Source organism: Glandiceps talaboti, chromosome 1, assembly GCF_964340395.1.
Source record: "Glandiceps talaboti chromosome 1, keGlaTala1.1, whole genome shotgun sequence".
Lineage (NCBI taxonomy): Eukaryota > Metazoa > Hemichordata > Enteropneusta > Spengelidae > Glandiceps > Glandiceps talaboti.
The window spans coordinates 9,921,575-9,942,113 of record NC_135549.1 but is presented as its reverse complement, the minus strand read 5'-3'; the positions used below and the strand labels follow the sequence as shown (position 1 = coordinate 9,942,113).

Below are 20,539 nucleotides of genomic sequence, written 5' to 3'. Positions count from 1 at the left end.
TGAATTGACCTCAACAGCTGCCTTGCAATTGCATGGATTCCCCCTTCCCACACTATGAGAAATTGTTATTTGACAAAGTCTCATGACACCATTTTTATAACACTTGTAATCAGTGTTCTGGGGTAAGAAACAACCAATGACTATCACAGTTGCATGTACCTGTACTTGTAATATTTCAATTTTTGGTACACAAATATCAGTTATGAATTAATCATTCAAAGCAGCTGAACTCTTAGACAAGGACAAGTAATTAATTTCTTTCATAAGACATTGTAACATTTTTGATAATTCCAGAAAACAGCTACTAATAACTTTTTCTTCTTCACATTTCATAGACATAAAGATGATATCAGTACTGCTATATGTGATAGTGGCAACCATCATTTTCATTGGATCTGCTGGTACACTTTTCTTTGTGTTGCTTCACTGTCAGCCTATTTTACTATACAAGTTATTAACAAGGTATTGAATTCAGATTATATTGATTTTCATTCCTGAGGTTTTCAATCTTAAAAGACTAGCAGAATAGCTAATGAAATTTTCTATAACTGTCTTTCTCGTCATTAGGCCTTAAAAAATTGTGTGGTTCCAACTACACTCAATTGTAAAATAGGTGGGGGTAGGTAGATATTTTTTCTTTGATTTTTTTTTATGTGCAACTTGTGCAAGTGTCTAGTTCAGGTAATTATGTTTTCTGTTGTTTTCCATATGGTCTATGGGTTATTGGTTTCTTCCCATCAGATGTACAGCCATTACAGATTGAAAGACCAGTTTTATATGGTTTTTTTAAGTTGATGTCAGTTTCGAGAACTAAAACAATTTCAGTGTCATGAAATTTTCCTCAAATCATTGTTTATTGGTTGCAAGTGTTTTTGTTGCCAAGCTATCAAAATGAAAAAAATAGAATTAAAGGATACAGAATTCCTCCTCAAAATATTGGTTGTAAGTTCTTTTTTTGCTCAGCAATCAAAATGAAAAAAAAAACAGAAACAAAGGATACAAAATATGCAATAAAAGTGTGTTTTGACTTTGAAAAAAAAATTGTACACTTAAATTTCTATTTGAAAATAGTAAAAACTTCTTAATATCTTGTTGAAATGATAAATTGATATTGTTATAATTTACAAAAGAAATGGTAATTATAATAATTGGTTAAAATAGAACATTTTGTGTGAATTTGCTTCTCGGATCCGCGGAAGATAAATGGTAAAACTTAATTTCAAAAATTGATCTAATTTGTTTCAGATATACCCTCTTTAAAGCCGGCATGGATCTCAAATATCAAAAAGCTGGTGATATGACATTTTGTTATGCAGAGAGAGGGAAGGGAAAATCAACCAAACCCTCCATGTTATTTTTACATGGCATTACAAGCAGTAAAACTATATGGATTGACATGATCAAGGTAATTCATTTTAATGGATGGATGGATGGACAGATATACATAAACCAAAATGTAAAGTAATGTAATGTAATTATGTAGTGCATTGTAATGTAATGTATTGTAATGTAATGTAATGTAACGGAGTGGATGTAATGTGAGTGTAAAGTAATATAATGTGAGTGTAATGTAATGTAATGTGAGTCTAATATAATGTAATGTGATTGTAATGTAATGTATTGTATTGTAATGTAATGTGAATGTAATGTAATGTAATGTGGGTGTGATGTGATGTGATGTAATGTAATGTAACGTAATTTAATGTGAGTGTAATGTGATATGATGTAATGTAATGTAATATAATGTATTGTGAGTGTAATGTAATGTAATGTGAGTGTAATGTGATGTAATAGTGGGTGTAATGTGATGTGATGTGAGTGTAATGTGATGTGATGTGATGTAATGTAATGTATTGTAATGTATTGAGTATAATGTGATGTGATGTGATGTAATAGTGACTGTAATGTAATGTAATGTAATGTAATGTAATGTAATGTAATGCAATGTAATGTATTGTGAGTGTAATGTAAAGTGCAGCACTTTTGAATCACTTTCTTTATCTTCCATTCCCAACATACATGATTCTCTTACAGTTGCAGTGCTTTATGTTTTTGGTTTTAGGAGTTACCCCAGGATTTACATATCATACTGGTAGACATGCCAGGTCATGGTGATACAACCCAAAAACTGAAAAGTGACCATTCATATGTTGCCCAGGCTAACAAGATACACCAGGTAAGATATGGATAGTGTCACTTTCATTAGACATGTTATTCTGTATTATTGACAATATTGTAGTAAAAGTAATCAAGTTTTATATACGGGTAGGGATTCCCAATTGTTAGAATTTAAATTATTTCTGAATTAATACTTTTGAGATTGTAGTTGACAATATAACATGTGTTCATATTAATTTATACTCACCATTACAAGATTTCATTTGCCAACATCTTTGCATGTGTTAAGTAGCAACCCTATGTATTCTTATATTTTTAGCCTTCATAGGGTTGTGTTCATATCAACCCCAGGGGGAGGGGGTCTGCATTTGACCAAAATATCTATATGATCATTGCAGACCATATATTTGTCGTGGTATTATTGGTCATCAGATGTCAGATGCCATTGGAAGTCAGTTTGTTGCAGAGTAATTATATTATGAAAATGGCATTTTGGCCCGTGTCTACCATGTACAATACTGGTATAGCTATAATATATGTGTTATATTAGTATTGTTTGTACAGCTGCAGTCTGGATCTACAAAGCATCTAAAGCAGTCATTCACCAAAACTTATTCAACAAAAGTTCAACATAATTTATACTAAATGTTAGTTATTTGTTTTATTTTATCTTGTTTGTCTTTATTACAGTTTGTGGAATCATATGGTCTGAATAAATCACCATTTCATATTATTGGTGCTTCCATGGGAGGGGGAGTAGCTGGTGTATATGCAGCATTATATCCTCAAGACCTTGCTAAACTTACATTAATGTGTCCTGCAGGTAAGGCATTAAAAGAAAACCAGCTGCAGATGTAAACTAAAAGTGCTCCCTTGTGTTAGTTTCTCAATGTTAGTTATGCCAATGAATAGTGTACATTTCTGACAGTAAACGCATTGTTTTTCACACTGACATTAAGCTTAAATGAAAAATTGTTATTAAAATACAAGTTGCAATTTGTATGTATCCAATTACTCGCGTACATACACAAGCTGCAATGAAATGCAAGTTATATGCTGAATGAAATGTTCATCTAAGAGCTGTTGCATAATTTATACAAAAATGCAAATTATGCAAATGACTCATTGAAAGCTACATCAACAAGTGATATGTGTTGTTTGTAGTATCCTGGCCCAGGAATACTTGATATTTCTGATACCCATACATTTTCTTTTATGCCAAGGTCTCTTTTAGGTAATGTGTGCATGCTTGATCAGATTTGAATATGTTTCATCTCAGTTAAAATATTCATTGGAAAAATGGAAAATTCTTACAGCACTGTACTCATTTTTTTGCTAAAAATGTACAGGTTGCCATAATAAAAGAAAATAGTCAGAATAGTATATCGGTACTTGGAAAATACTGGTTCTGTAAGACTTTAGTTGCTGTGTACTTTTGTGTATTCACTTTTTTTAAAACTGAAAGAATGTGACAAATAATCTCAATAATGTCAACATAGCGTTTTTGAAATGTGCATCATTCATCAACATAATTCTTACTTTTCTTACATAGGAATAATAACTCCTGAACTTAGTCATCTGACCAAAGAACTAAAAGGAGGAAGTAAACGTCTGTTAATTGCAGAAACGGCAGCAGACTTAAAGAATCTGATGCAAATCTCCATGTACAATGAACCAAAAGCATCAGACTGGGTAAGAGTTACACACTATCTGTAATTTGTAAATTCAGTACACAGCCTTCTTTATATTCAATTGGAAATCTTTCATCTTCCATAACTAGCCACTTATAACATGAAGTTCAGCATGTATATACATTTATATTGGAATAACTAGAACTGCATGACATTGGTTATTAGTTGAGAACATCACATCAACAGGTTTTCATTATCATGAAAGACTAATTGTCCCCATGGCACCAACTACAACACTACATGAAAATGTGTCAATCAGTGTTTTCAGGAGCTTAAATTATGCAAAATGTAACATGCACGGCACTTCAACCAAAAAGGACTGTAAGAGTGTACCATAAAGAATTGCTAAATTTGCTATTGCTAAATTCCCTTAGACTTACACTTATTCTAGTATGTAAGTTTGAATATCTATTAGATGTACACTTATTCTAGTATGTAAGTTTGATCATCTATTAGATGTACACTTATTCTAGTATGTAAGTTTGAATATCTCTTTAGACATACACTTATTCTAGTATGTAAGTTTGAATATCTCTTAGACCTGTATTTATTCTAGCATGTAAGTTTGACTATCCCTTACACTTGTACTTATATTTTAGCATGTACAATTCAATATCTTTCTTTCTAGATGTATAAAATGGGAGTTGAGGTTCAGAAACCATATAAGGAATTTTTTCAGAATGGTAAGTGCGACAGTATCTCCAAAACTCTCATTGAGTTACACTGGCTTCCTGTAAAGGCAAGAGTTGATTTCAAAGTTATCCTCACAGTTTTTAAAGCTCTAAATAATGCAGCACCTGTTTATATTCGTGACATGTTTGTCCGCCCTGATAAGCCTCGTTATAATTTACGCAAAAACTCCGTTAGAAATCTTGTAATTCCCCGTTCTTATAACAAGATTAATGATCGTGCCCTGGCCATTGCAGGACCTAGACTATGGAATTCCATTCCTGATGATCTCAAAGACCTTTCAGAACTTGAACTTTTTAAACGAAAACTTAAAACACACCTCTTTAAAATGTATCATGAATTGTGATTTGGTTATTTGACTCAGAGTACAAAATTTATATTATCTTAGTGGTCATTTACGTTCGTTTTAATATTTGACATTTTTTAAGGCTTTTATAACAAGTCTCAGTCTATAATTTTAATGACCATTCACTATCCTTTTAACATTTGACATTTTAAGGGTGTTAACGGTATACTTGTTTTTGTAGCATTCACCTTATTTACGTTTTTGTATTTTATGTGCAGCGCTTTTGAATATTTTAAATAGAAAAGGCGCTTTAGAAAATAAATAAACTTAAACTTAAACTTAAGTGCAATTAGGTTATATGCTATCTCCGTTACAAGTAAATCTGTTTGAAAACAGATACACACATAAAGTATATAATCAAGATAGTAATAATTGATATGTGAGAAGGCCATTTCTTTCAAAAAGTTAAAGAAGTATTAATTTGCATATTTGAAAAGCAGTGGCTACCAGTCCTAATATTACCTGACCAGTCATGTGAACTTTGTATTTGCTCCAAGAAATGCTAATTCAACATATTTGATAGATAGAAAAATGTCCACAAAAACTTGTCTATGGTAGCTCATTTTAGAATATGTTATGCCTTCAGTATTGGCAGACATTATCCAATATAGAGATGAACTGCAGAAGAGGTTACAAGATATACAAACACCAACACAGGTGATTTGGGGTCACCAGGATAAGGTAAACATGTGGTACAATTTGGTAGCTTAAATGTAGTTTTGAAATAGCAAGATACAGTCATATCAAATTCCAAAGAAAACAGTTAATAAATAACCCCTCAAAATCAGCAAAAATGGAAATTTACAGTGCAAATGCAAACAAAAAATATGGCTGTCCATCTGTCTCCCCCTCTCTCTCTGTCTGTCTGTCTGTCTGTCTGTCTGTCTGTCTGTCTGTCTGTCTGTCTCTCTCTCTCTCTCTCTCTCTCTCTCTCTCTCTCTCTCTCTCTCTCTCTCTCTCCGTTTGTCAATCATCCAAATAATTATTATAATCCAAGTACTAGATTTACATATGTTTTTGACTACTTTTTTATTTTTTCTTTCTTCAAAAGTCAATTTTTATTTATATCCCTTCGATTCAAAATAGTTACAAAACATTTACACAACAGCTTACAAAGCATTGACAAATTCTTTCAACATTTTTTGCTTCTTATTATAATATATAATGATGATAATAATAATGTATAATCTCATTTACCATATATAGTATGTCACTTTCTTTTCATTTGCAGTTTGTTGATGTGTCAGGCGTAGATGTTCTGAAATCAGAAATGAAGACACTTGAACGTGTAGATGTTCTACAAGAGTGTGGCCACACAATATCAATGGACAGACCTGAGAAGGCAGCTCAAGTCCTCAATGAATTTGTCATAAATAAGTAATTTACTGTCATTTGCATAATTAGCCAAGTATGATTGGAAGTTTTGTTTGTTGTAGATGCAGAGTAAATAATGCATCAGTCTGCAATATACATTGGCACTAATTAATTAGCATCTTTAATATATACCCATATAGGACGTGGGAGTGGACATAACATATCAATCTTTTAAACTTATCAAATTAATACAAATGGTGGGGTGAATGTATATATGGTAGAAATACTGTAGGCTGGCTGACCTTATCAGTAGTTAGATTTTACAACCCCTCCATTGGTTATGATGGACATGCAATGACACAAGAAAGGCTAATGACCTTGAAGATGAGGTCAAGGTCAAAGGGTCAGGGAATAAAAAGAAAACTCATCTGTGATAATATGGGTGTATGTATTCATTCAACTGCTTCTTCATCACCACAAGTTTGTATGAACTAGGGCCTCAATGCAAAGAAGTGTGTTGTTTGTGATGCATTGAGTTTTAACCCGAATAAACATATTTTATGATAAATAATAAGTTTCAGGTCGATCAGAGAGTGGGAGTGAAGTGTTAGATTGTGTAACAAAATTCCACTTCCTTGGACCGCTTATAACCATTTGATGTGGTGATATTTCTGTATGGTTACAACAATATCATGGTTTCACATACATGTATGTACATTTTTTGTGACAGTTTTCAATTTGACAAGTTGTGCAACAAATTGATTTTTTTATTATTTTCATTAAAAACAAGCATACCAAACTAATGACCATAAAAGGAATATTAATTAATTTCAAACAAACGCATAATTTCCAAAAATAAACAATGGTAAAACCCAATAACATAGCCTTTCAACATAAGCAAGTCTAAAAATGTATTAACATTTTTAACATCATAATGTTTTCATTATTTGTTTAAGATAAGATAAGTGCACATTTGTGTACATATATATCATGGTACCATTTATTTATATTTTTCACAATGTATTTCTGGTGTTATATTACAATTATCCAGAATCCCGAATATGTGTAAGCATGTAATAAGCTTATAAAATATATGATAAAAAATAAAGAACAAAGGAACAAATATGATGTAAATGTGACTCATACATATTAATCTGACTTCGACCTTTTTTATAATCAATTTCGGATTTCACCAGAATTGTTGCCAAATACCCCGATGTAGTGAGTGTACACATCGCGATTTCTTTTTGGCTGTTACTTTCGCTGTCGTATGTTCTTTTGTGAGCGCTCGTTACATACATCTGCATAGGGAGCTCGTCTTCCAACCGTGAATATGTTGCAATAATATGTAAATGATGTAGAATGTAAAATAAAATGAGATAAAATGAATTAATACTTAGTCTGTGCTCTTTTATGAGAGATCGAGAATGTGTGACTTGATGAGCTTGATGCATGAAACCTGTGTACAAATGATGACGCATGCATGTGCGCATGTGCAAATTGGGTTAGAAAGAAAATAGAGATGGCAATACATTTTGTGTACAGGTGACAGTGTTGTGGAAGCGTGTGCCATCATCAACTGCGGGAATGATGTCGGCGTTTTTTAAAGTGGCCATATGGATGAGCAGTAGTGTGTATAAATAAGACTTTTTAATTTATGAAACAATTTTATCATGGCTTCCTATTTGAAATATCAGTGTGAAAGAACATATTCCAAGTCCTTTTTTGTAACTCAATAAACTGAAAAAAGCATAAATAAATGTGTAAAATGTTTCTTATTGTACGTACAATTACAAACTTTCTACAATATTTTTTTTTGCAATGTATTGAGTTACAAACACAGACTAAGTAAATGCTGTTTCACATTGATTTTTTAAGTAGGAAGCCATGGTAAAATTGTTTTATAAATTAAAAATAATACCCAATCCTCATCCATATGGCCACTTTAAATAGCTAGTTCAGATAGCTAACTCATTTTGCATATGCGCACACGCGTCATCATTTGTACACAGGTTTCATGCATCAAGCTAGTCAAGTCACTCATTCTCGATCTCTCAAAAAAATAGCCAAGACTAAGGCCTAACAAAAAATTGTGTGGTTCCGATTACGCTCAATTTCAGAGTAGCTGGGGTAGGTAGATTTTTTATTTTATATATATATATTTATATTTTCACATGTCAGGTAGTTATGTTTTCCGTTGTTTTCCATATGGTCTCTGTGTTATTGGTTTTTTCTCACCAATTAAATGTACAGCCATTTCAGATTGGAAGAACGGTTTCATATTGTCTTTTTAAGTTGATGTCAGTTTCCACATCTAACTTACAGTATTTGCGATCTTCTAATTTTTTCTCGAATACTTTAAAAAAAAGTTTAGGGTCATCGTGAAAAGCTAGGTGGGGTCGAGTAATTGGAACCAATTTCTTAAGCCTAAGTATTAATTCACGTTATCTTATTTTATTTAATATTCTACATCATGTACATTTATTGCATCGTATTCATTGTTGGAAGACGAGTTCCCTATGTCGTCTTACCAGGGACATATAAACACATGGGAGTGTCCACTTTGGGAAGGGTGGGGCACATCCCTTGTGAACTAATATTTTATTCAAGGATGGTCATACAATATAATGGCGTGTATATTAAGTTCAATCTTTATTACACTACACACATTACCAGAGAGTGTGGTATGGTACAAATTTTGAAGAAAAAAAATGAAATATAAAAAGTTCACAATTGATACAAAATAATGACGTCACTATAGGTATTTTAAAATATTTTTTTTAAATACGTCTACGGAAGCAGACACCGGTGACATATTTTTTTTTGAATATTCGTTTAAGGTAATATAAAGTCTCATGAAACCATTTGTTTAACACTTGTAATCAGTGTTCTGGGATAAGAAACAACCAATAACTATTACAATTGCATTTCCTTGTAATGTTTCATTTTTTGATACACATGTACCAATTATGAATGCCAATACTTAGTCTGTCAAAGCAGCTGAACTCTTAGAAAAAGGACAAATAATTAACTGCTTTCATAAGACATTGTAACATTTTCGATAATTCCAGAAAGCAGCTACTATTAAAATCTTTTTTTTTTTCACATTTCATAGACATAAAGATGATATCACTACTGCTATGTGTGATAGTGACAGTCATCATTTTGATTGGATCTGCTGTTACACTTTTCTTTGTGTTGCTTCACTGTCAGCCTGTTTTACTGTACAAGTTATTTACAAGGTAATTATTCAGGAAAGCGAACTTGCAATATAGTCCTGTTTGAACTTTAAGAAATTTGTATCTAAAATTATGATAAAATATTGGTGAGGATCTGAATTGCAATAAATTCATATGTCTTTCCACTTTCATTTTCTATAGAATTTATTTTTAAAATAATACATGGCAGAGATATACCACACTACAAGTAATCATCTGAGTTATAAATATTGATCGAGAACTAAAACAATTTCATTCAGGAAATCTTCCTCAAATCATTGTTTATTGGTTATAGTTCTTTTGTTGCCCAGTACTCAAAATGAAAAAAAAGTAATTTACAATGAAGATGATAATTACAATAATAAATGGTTAAAATGGAACATTTATGTGTGAATTTACTTCTCTCAAGATAAATGGTAAAACTTAATTTCAGAAATTGATCTAATTTGTTACAGATATACCCTCTTTAAAACCAGTATGGATCTAAAATATCAAAAAGCTGGTGATATAACATTTTGTTATGCAGAGAGAGGGAAGGGAAAATCAAACAAACCCTCCATGTTATTTTTGCATGGCTTTGCAAGCTGTAAAACTATATGGATTGACATGATCAAGGTAATTCACTTTACTGTATGGATGGACAGATGTGTTGTAATGTAATGTAATGTAATGTAATGTAATGTAATGTAATGTAATGTAATGTAATATGTGTGTTACTTGTGCAGTAGATATTCTTGAATCACATTCGTTATCTTCCATTCCCAACATACATGATTCTCTTACAGTTGCAGTGCTTTATCTTTTTGGTTTTAGGAGTTACCCCAGGATTTACATATCATACTGGTAGACATGCCAGGTCATGGTGATACAACACAAAAACTGAAAAGTGACCATTCATATGTTGCCCAGGCTAACATGATACACCAGGTATGATATGGATTGTGTAACTTTCATTATACATACTATTCTGTATTATTGACAATATGTTGTAAAAGTAATCAAGTTTTAAATCCGAGTAGGATTTCCAAATTATATCTGAATCAATACTTTTGATATCGCAGTAGACAGTATATTTTCTTACCACGACCAATTGTGTTCATATTAATTTACTCACCATTACCAGATTTCAGTCGTTCAATTGTTGCCAACTTCCTTAGATGTACCTGTATCAAGCTTGATAGGGTTGTGTTCATGGCAAACCTGGGGTGGAATGATGGTGTAAGCTTCTAAAAACTGTCATTCACCAAAACTTATTCAAACAAAGGTTCAACATATATATAGTAATTTAAATGTTAGTCATTTGTTTTGTTTTATCTTGTTTGTCTGTATTACAGTTTGTGGAATCATATGGTCTGAATAAATCACCATTTCATATTATTGGTACCTCCATGGGAGGGGGAGTAGCTGGTGTATATGCAGCATTATATCCTCAAGACCTTGCTAAACTTACATTAATGTGTCCTGCAGGTAAGGCATCAGAAGAAAACTAGATGTAAACTAAAAGTGCTCCCTTGTGTTAGTTTCTCAATATTAGACTGAATTAAGGTCTCATAGAGTTATATGTCAATGAATAGTGTACATTTCTGACAATAAACATGTTTTGATGCTGGCATTGTTAAGCTTAAACAAAACATGTCTATGTGTAAACCAAGTTGCAAATTGTATGTATCCAGTTACTCGCTAAACATACACGAGCTCAAAAATTCAAATTATGCAAATAGCTCATTAAAGTTAACGTCGTCAGTAATCTTTGTATAATTATGTAGTTTGTAGTATCTTGGCCCAGGAATGTGGTTGATCAGATTTGAATATGTTTCATGGCAGTTAGACATTCATTGGGAAAGTAGTTTTATAGTAGTGTACTCATATTTTGCTAAAATGTACAGGTTGCCATGATAAAAGATAAAATAATCAGAAGAGTATGTCGGTAGTTGGAAAATACTGGTCCTGTAAGACTTTAGTTGCTGTGTACTGTATCAAATCTCAATAATATCAACATAGCCCTTTTGACATCTCCATCATTCATCAACATTATTCTTATTTTTCATACATAGGAATTCTAACTCCTGAACTAAGTCATGTGACCAAAGAAGTAAGAGGAGGAAGTAAACTTCTGTTAATTGCAGAAACGGCAGCAGACTTCAAGAATATGATGCGACTCTCCATATACAATGAACCAAAAGCATCAGACTGGGTAAGAATTAGGCACTATCCAGAATTTGTAAATTCTGGTCAGTACACAGCCTTCTGCATGTTCAATGGGAAATATTTCTTCTTCCATATAATTAATCACTAACATTAAATGCAGCATATACATTTATATTGGAATAACTAGAACTGCATTGTTATTTGTTGAGAACATCACATCAACATGTTTTCGTCCTCATGGCACCAACTACAACACTATATGAAAATGTGACAATCAGTTTTTTCAGGAGCTTAAATTATGAAAAGTAGTGAATTCGAATATGCAACATGCAAGGCACGCCAACCAAACACAACTGTAACAGTGTACAGCTAATCATTAAGAATGGCTAATTTTGCTATATGAGAATGCATTGAAACAGTGAGACACTAGAATGCAATATGGGTGTAATGTGTGCATAAAATGACTTATTTAAAGTTTGGCAACAATTATCAGCATACAGATGTCTGAGTATTTCTCGGTAAGATTTACATGCAGGTGTGATACAATTATAAGTAGATCGTTCAAAGATGTTTTTATGCTGAGAGTGAATTCAGGAGTTCTGTACTCACAAATTCAATTATAACATATGGGCAATCTATATAAGTGTGTAAATGGTCAGAATATCTAATTATCTTCAATGATTGGCTCTGTAAAGACCTTTGTAGTCTTTTACAAGCAGTTTCCTGTCACTCCAATATTAATCTGCCTGTATGGACCATTGCTTGGGATTTGAAAAACAGAAATCCTATAGTCATAATTTACTCACATGCCTCTCTGATCTCTGCTGATTAACACACTCTTACAACAGTCTGCGTGGGGGATGATGTGATGTGATGTGATGTGATGGTCAATGATGCTTTTTAAACTATGAGTGGATTTTGTTGTGTACATCCCCCTTCATCATGTCACGTACCCCAATCAAATTTGTAGAAGTATTTTTGGACTCCATAAGTGGCATAACTTAGATGTGGGTAATACCTAGTATGACAGAAAATCTGGTCGATTTAAAGGGATTATTCTAACATGTAAGTTTGAATATCTCTTACACTTGTACTTATATTTTAGCATGTACATTTCAATATCATTCTTTCTAGATGTATAAAATGGAAGAAGAGGTTCAGAAACCATATAGGGAATTTTTTCAGAATGGTAAGTGCAATTAGGTTATATGTTATCTCCAATACAAGTAAATCTGTTTGAAAACACATATAACACATTGAATAATATATAACCAAGATGTGATGGTCATTTTGTTCCACAAGTTAACGAATTATTACTTTTTCTTGGTCTACTAATTTGCATAATAGTATGAACTTTGTATTTGCATCAGGAAATGCAAGTTCAGCATATTTGATAGATAGAAAAAAGTCCACAAGAACTTGTCTATGGTAGCTCATTTTAGAATATGTTATGCCAACAGTATTGGCTTGTCTATGGTAGCTCATTTTAGAATATGTTATGCCAACGGTATTGGCTTGTCTATGGTAGCTCATTTTAGAATATGTTATGCCAACAGTATTGGCAGACATTATCCAATATAGAGATGAACTGCAGAAGAGGTTACCAGATATACAAACACCAACACAGGTGATTTGGGGTCAACAGGATAAGGTAAACGTGTTAGAATTTGATAGCTTAAATGCAGTTTTGAAATAGCAACATACAGTCATATCAAATTCCAAAGAAAGCAGTTAATAAATAACCCCTCAAAATCAGCAAAAATGGAAATTTACAGTGCAAATGCAAACAAAAAATATGTCTGTCTGTCTGTCTGTGTGTGCGTCTGTCTGTCTGTCTCTCTGTCCCTCTGTCTGTCTATGTCTCTGTCTGTGTCTGACTCTGCATGTGTCTGTCTGTCTCTCTTTCTCTGTCACTCTCTGTCTGTCTGTCTGTCTGTCTCTGTCTGTCTGTCTGTCTGTCTCTATCTATCTGTCTATCTGTCTGTCTGTCTGTCTGTCTGTCTGTCTGTCTGTCTGTCTGTCTGTCTGTCTGTCTCTCGCTCTGTCTCTGTCTCTGACTGTGTGTCTCTGTGTGAGTCTGTGTCTCTGTCTGTTTCTCTCTCTCTCTCTCTCTCTCTCTCTCTCTCTCTCTCTCTCTCTCTCTCTCTCTCTCTCTCTCTCTCTCTCTCTCTCTCTCTGCATGTTTGTCAATCATCCAAGTAATTTGGCCACTTGTTTCAGCAAAAGGCACAGGAAAAGTACTAGATTTACATATTTGTTGACTACTTTTATGTTCAATAAAGAGGATACTATAAATGTTGAGTGTATTTTATTCCCAATGCTTATCTTTAGCTATTATCAACTGATTTAGCAATAAGTGTACCATAAAGAATCAGTAATTGTGCAGCCATCTTTGATCACTTGTGTAAACATGCACTGTCTAGTATATGGCAAGAACATTGACATTTGTAATCATAGATCTTGGAGGAGACTTATATCCTTAAATTATTTATTTTCAAGCTGATAAGTATGATGAATACTTGTGTGCTTGTACATTCTGACTGTGTACGGCACCTCTACAATAATTGGGATTGAAGTTGATCTGCATCATATGAATGTGTTTGTAAACAATGTTATGTCTCATCAGTGAAACGCCATACCAACCCTGTTTTTGCTGTAATCTCATTTATTTATACACATTCGACTTGAAAGAGCTACAAAACATTTACACAACAGCTTACAAAGCATTAACAAATTCTTTCAACATTTTGTTCTTCTTATCATTATAATATATAATGATGATAATAATGTAATCTCCTTTACCATAGTATATGTCACTTTCTTTTCATCTGCAGTTTGTTGATGTGTCAGGCGTAGATGTTCTGAAATCAGAAATGAAGACACTTGTACGTGTAGATGTTCTACAAGAGTGTGGCCACACAATATCAATGGACAGACCTGTGAAGGCAGCTCAAGTCCTCAATGAATTTGTCATAAATAAGTAATTTATTACTGTATAATTAGCCAAGTATGATTGGAAGTTTTGCTTGTTGCAGATGCAGAGTAAATAATGCATCAGTCTGCAATATACTTTGGCACTTAATTAGCATCTTTAGTATATACCCATACAGGACATGGGAGTGGACATAACATATCAATCTTTTAAACTTATCAAATTTATATACAAATGGTGGTGGTGAATGTATATATGGTAAAAAATACTGTAGGCTAGCTGACCTTTGTCAGTAATTAAGTTTTACAACCCCGCCATCGCTTATGATGCACATGCAATGCAAGAAAGGCTAATGACATTGAAGATGAGGTCAAGGTCAAAGCTCGGGTATAAAAAGAAAGTTCATCTGTGATAATATGGGTGTATATATTCATTCAACCGCTTCTTCATCACCACAAGTTTCTATGTATGAACTAGGGCCTCAATGCAAAGAAGTGTGTTGTTTGTGATGCATATTGAATTTTGACCCAAATAACGATATTTTACAATAAATAATAAGTTTTAGGTTTTATAACTTTGAATTTGATGACAAAGTAAATGATTGAAAATTTGAAATGATTTGAGTGCACCTACCGGTATAGTGATGATATAGTACCAAACCACTCAAACTTTCCAAAGTTGAAAGATAACAGTGTTGATGCTGAAGTAAAATGACAGCAGAAAAATGACAAAATTCCACTTATAACGTTTTTCCCCCCACATTTGTGTAATGATGTAGTGATATTTTGTATGATATTTCTGTATGGTTACAACAATACTATGGGTTCACACAAAGTTACTGTTAAAGCAAAGAGGGCAGTGTAAAGTAAATATTAAATACAAAACAAACAAATAAATAATAAAATACAAAAATTAGTGGATATAGTGTTTAATGAGTGTTTTTATTAGAGAATCACGAAATGAAGATCTGGATGGCTGTGATCCTGATGCTAGGTGGTAAACTGTTCCAAAAAAAGCTGTACCTGTGCAAGTTATTGCAATCTCGTATATGGACGTAATTACTTTAGGTAGAAGGAGATTTCCCCTATCCTTGAACCTAGTAGTGTCTAGCTATGGGATTGTATGTACATTACTGAGTTGGTCTAGTATACTAGTATTCATGTGGGGACTTTGATTATCGTGGGAGACGATAGGCAATATGCCCACGCAACTAGATACTAGGCTAGTATTGGGGGAATTTGGAGGACCCCCTCCCCCCCCCCCACACACACACACATGTACACACACACACACACACGCACTTAGAGGTAAGATTTACGAAATTTCTATTGAACCCTCAGAAAAAGACACTCAGAACAAATAGCCTATAAAAAACGACTCCATCTCTCAACGTTTTTTTCCAGCAGAGATAGTTGCAGTTTTGTTCGACATAGTCTATGTTTGCATCATATCACAACGGGGGGGGGGGGGGGAGGGAGGAAGGAAATGTGTTACAAACAAACAAACAAACAAACAAACAAAATGAACAAATGTATGAATAAATGAAAATTCCATAAACATGAATACCATAGCTCCCATTACATGTTTGTATCTGTTACTATATGTTTTTCTACATCTACGGGCAATGCAAACGTGGCTAATAGATATATATATATAGAAACCAAAGAAAACCTAGTTGTGATTCTCGAATTGGGTCACATTCCTCTCCTAAATATCATTGCATTTACAAGCCAGCACAAATCCATTAGGGCCTAAATGTATACACTGTGTAACGGCTCCTGTTTATCTTGCTTGATATTGTGTTATTTACTCCGCTCTACATACATATGTATTGAGCACTGTTTACTCCAGCATAGACATTTTACATATACTACTGAGTTTATATATATATATATATACATTATATATATATATATATATATATATATATATATATATATATATATATATATATATATATATATATATATATATATATATATATATATATATATATATATATAATAATAATTTTATTCCGTACTGTAGGCCATGGGCCTTAAATGTACATAACTGAACATAGAATAATGATCATGATTACAGAGGTATGTTCAACATAGCTAAATTGACAAGTCAGCTTATGTAGAGAGATTTTCTTCCAAAAGCTGTTTACGTATTTTCATGGCAAAGAAAATAAATTTCGCAAGGTTTTGAATGATGAAGGTATTTGTTGACTGCATTAATAAGATAAATTTCCAATCATATGCAGGTGAGTAATAAAATTCAGAAATAAACTTAGATCTAACAAGTTTGTACTTGGGGCACACAAGTACAAAATGGTACTCGTCCTCAATATCGTTGCACCCAAATGGGCAAATTCTTTCCTCGGGTGGTGTACCAAGATGTCTACCCTTTTCAATAGCAAGGTCGTGGGTTGACATTCTCAAACGTGATAAAGCATTTCTAAAGTGAGACAGTGGTATGCATTCTAAGTATTTTTCACATGTTAAATGTGTTTTAAATCTACAATACATTCGTAATTTAGGTGAAGTGTTTACATCAGAATGCCAATCCTGCATGTGAATATCATGACATCTTTGTTTAAATAGCTGTAGAAAGTACTTGTCATTTTCAGTACGTTGCTTTTGCCAAATCTCAGCAAATCCATACTGGCAAAGTAGAGTTTTAACATATAAACCCCAACAAGGGAATCCCTTTTCAGCTCTATCATATTGGTAACTGTAACAATCCTTTACAATTTCAGAGATATCACTTTGGGTACACTTGAGCCAGTAACGAATTATCTGTACATTTATATATGGTCGGATAGGATATCGTCCAAGTTCACCCAGAGCAGCAATATTTGAAGTCTTACTACTAACCCCTAATATAAACTTACAAAATTTGTGATGAACTTTTTCTATGTCAGGGGAGGGGTGAGTACCCCAAATACCACTTGCATATAAAAGAATGGGTAAAATCTTACAATCAAATATACGAAATGCCATGTCAGGTTTTAAACCTCCAAGCCTATGCAGTGTTATTTCCAAACTATGCAGTGCTGTACTTGCCTGGTCAGCGATATAAGTTTGGGCTTGGTACCAAATACCTGAACTAGAAAACATCACGCCTAAATAGTTATACTTTGAAACAACTTCAAATAGTTTACCGTTCCAAAACCACTTTTCGGATTTCTTTAGTGGACCACCTTTCCTAAAAACAACGATCTTAGATTTAGCTAAATTTACAGTAAGTCTCCACCTTTTACAGTAACCTGAAAGTCTATTTAGAAGTCTTTGTAACCCAATAGGGGTGCTGCTAAATAGCACTAAATCATCTGCATACAGTAAATAAAATAATTTTAACATATTTGCATACACAACAGTTTCAAATCCCTGATTAAGTGCATTTTCAATATCGTTTATGTAAAAACAAAATAGCAAAGGTGAGATGACGGAACCTTGTTGTACACCCACATTGATTTTGAAAAAGTCAGTAATACCATGTGGAGTTTTCACTGCCGCTTTGACTTGATTGTACATAGAGTGTAGAGACTGTAAAAGTTTACCTCTGATGCCAGCTTTGCCAAGCTTATAAAACAAGGAGAAGTGATGTATCCTATCGAAGGCCTTCTCATAATCAATAAATGCACAATAGAAACGACTTTTCAAGTGAAACACATATTTTTCAATAAGAGTACATAAGATGAATATATTATCAAGAGTGCTTCTCTTTTTTCTAAAGCCACTTTGAGCCTCAATTATAGTATTGTACTTATCAAACCAATGGGTAAGTCTATCACATAATATTTGAGTGTAGATTTTACCTATGACATCAAGTAGCATAATGCTGCGATAATTACCCGGGGAGTCTTTACTTCCCTTCTTGAAAACAGGTGTAATCAGTCCAATAGACCACATACTAGGGAATACACCGCTATCAAGAACTTCATTGTAGAGAATATGTAACATATCAAAAATTTCGCGAGGGGCATATTTCCAAAACTCTGCAGGGATCCCATCTTGCCCTGGGGCTTTGTTGTTTTTAAGTCTGTCAATACATTTCCGAATCTCTGCTATAGTGATGGGGCAGTTTAGTTCGGAACAGTCGATACCCATACTATCTAGGTCGCCCATGTTTAGTTCATTTACATATCCCTGGACTGAGGAGAAGAACTCTCTCATTTCATCATCGTCGGTCTGGTCGGCATCTTGTGTATTTGGATTAAACAGGCCCTCAAAGTAACTGAACCATTCATCCTGTGTAATTTTGCTTGAGATACTTTGCTTATTTTGACGCAAACGTTGCCAAAACAGTCTAGAATTTTGTTGTTTTGATAGATTAATTAATTCATCACGTTTATGTTTCTGGTAGTCGATTTTCTTCTTACTAATTAAAATTTTGTAGCTGGCTTTGATGCGTAGATAGTTCCTGAGGTTTTGACGGTTTCTACATTTTCTGAAGATATTTAGAGAACGGTACACTTCTCTTTTTGTCTGGCGACACTCATTATCAAACCAGGGGTTTTGTACATTAGCATGTGGAAGGCATTGAACTTTGACTTTCATTTCAGTACAACAGGTGTTAACTAAATCACATAAAAGTGTAGTGGCATCATCAAGGTTTCCCCGTGCTATTTTATCATAGAATGAAAGACACATAAGGTTAACTTCATCTAATTGAAAATTACTAGAATACTGTTCCAGCTTACTATGATCCCAACGCAGTTTGAATATATCAGGCATACCCTCTATATTTAAATGTGCACGTACATTTCTTTCCCTATCTTCAATGCAAAATAATAACGAAAATTCAAGAGGCATGTGGTCGGATTCAATACGGTTTCCCACTGCAAAATCACGAAATCGTTTGAACAGGTTACCTGAAGCTACAACATAATCATTCACGCTAGTTCCCTGTTCTGAAATGTAAGTGAAACTGCCACTTCCGTGGTCCTTAAAGAGTCTACCATTAGCTATATAGTATCCAGTTGTGGAACAGAATTCAAGTAATTCCCGACCATATCTATTAACCTCCCCATCTTCAGAAGTACGTGTAGGTATATCAGGCTCGTTACATCGCGTATCTTCGAGTGGTACATACTTCGTATTTAGTTCAATGTGGTCTAAATTGGTTCCAGTCCTACCATTAAAGTCTCCAGCTATGATAGCTTCACACTTGTACTTAGTAGTAAACTCTATCAACTCCTTCTCTAAAGTGTCAAAAAAGTCTTTATCTGCAAAATGCGAATCGACTGGTGGTCTATACACATTAGCAATTAATAAACTGGGTTGTGTCCTGTTAGATATTAAAGACCAACATATATTTTGACTCTTTGAGAAACATCTTATTCCAAAGTCATGTTGATTTTGTTCAGTAAATAAAACTGAAATTCCACCTGATGCCCTACCATATTTATGCCTACGTTGACCAGGAATGTGAAACATTTTAAACCCCTGAAGTTGTATATCAGAGTTTTTTGGAAGCCATGTTTCTATTAAACATATGAAATCAAAATTTTTTAGGTAATTTTGAAATTCTACATCACTGAACTTAGCTGATAAACCGTTAACGTTCCATACCAAAAATTTAATGTTTGTATGAGTAGTTCTATAGACTTGAAACTTATTTTGACTGTCACCATATATATATAATATATATATATATATATAATATATATATATATATATATATATATATATATATATATATATATATATATATATATATATATATATATATATATATATATATATATATATATATATATAGTTTTGGTAGTACTGGAACTCTTTCTTGGGTGTAACTCGGAGTTTCACGCATATTGCGATCATCAGACACTCTGAGGCCTACTCTCTGGGTGTGCTGTATATATAGAGTGTAGACAATAGAAATACCATCACTATTGTCTGTGTCGGTGGGTAGGTGTTGTATGTGTGGAGGTGTTGGTTGTTATTGTGTGGGTTATTGGGTGCGGACAAGTAAGTGTTGGCGGGTTGTTCCATGTTGGGCTTTGATGTTCCGTTAGTTAACGGGTTTAATAGTTTAGGTGATAGATGCTCTATTGAAGTTGGACAAATAAAACTTATTCTCGTGTCGGCAT

At 33.4% G+C, this 20,539-nt stretch overlaps 2 protein-coding genes across 2 annotated transcripts; both read left to right on the top strand.

Annotated features, from left to right (window-relative positions):
- Positions 1–343: 343 nt before the first annotated feature.
- On the top strand, positions 344–6,275 carry LOC144432891 (monoacylglycerol lipase abhd6-A-like). The gene is made up of 8 exons (XM_078121197.1): positions 344–462; positions 1,246–1,405; positions 2,063–2,176; positions 2,809–2,941; positions 3,671–3,810; positions 4,438–4,492; positions 5,432–5,526; positions 6,077–6,275. The coding sequence occupies exons 1-8, from the start codon at positions 344–346 to the stop codon at positions 6,224–6,226; spliced, it is 966 nt and encodes a 321-aa protein (XP_077977323.1). The 3' UTR covers positions 6,227–6,275.
- Positions 6,276–9,282: 3,007 nt separating this feature from the next.
- Positions 9,283–14,509, top strand: LOC144432884 (monoacylglycerol lipase abhd6-A-like). The gene is made up of 8 exons (XM_078121184.1): positions 9,283–9,401; positions 9,833–9,992; positions 10,191–10,304; positions 10,712–10,844; positions 11,432–11,571; positions 12,660–12,714; positions 13,082–13,176; positions 14,360–14,509. Exons 1-8 carry the CDS (start codon positions 9,283–9,285, stop codon positions 14,507–14,509), a joined length of 966 nt encoding a protein of 321 aa, XP_077977310.1.
- Positions 14,510–20,539: the final 6,030 nt, after the last annotated feature.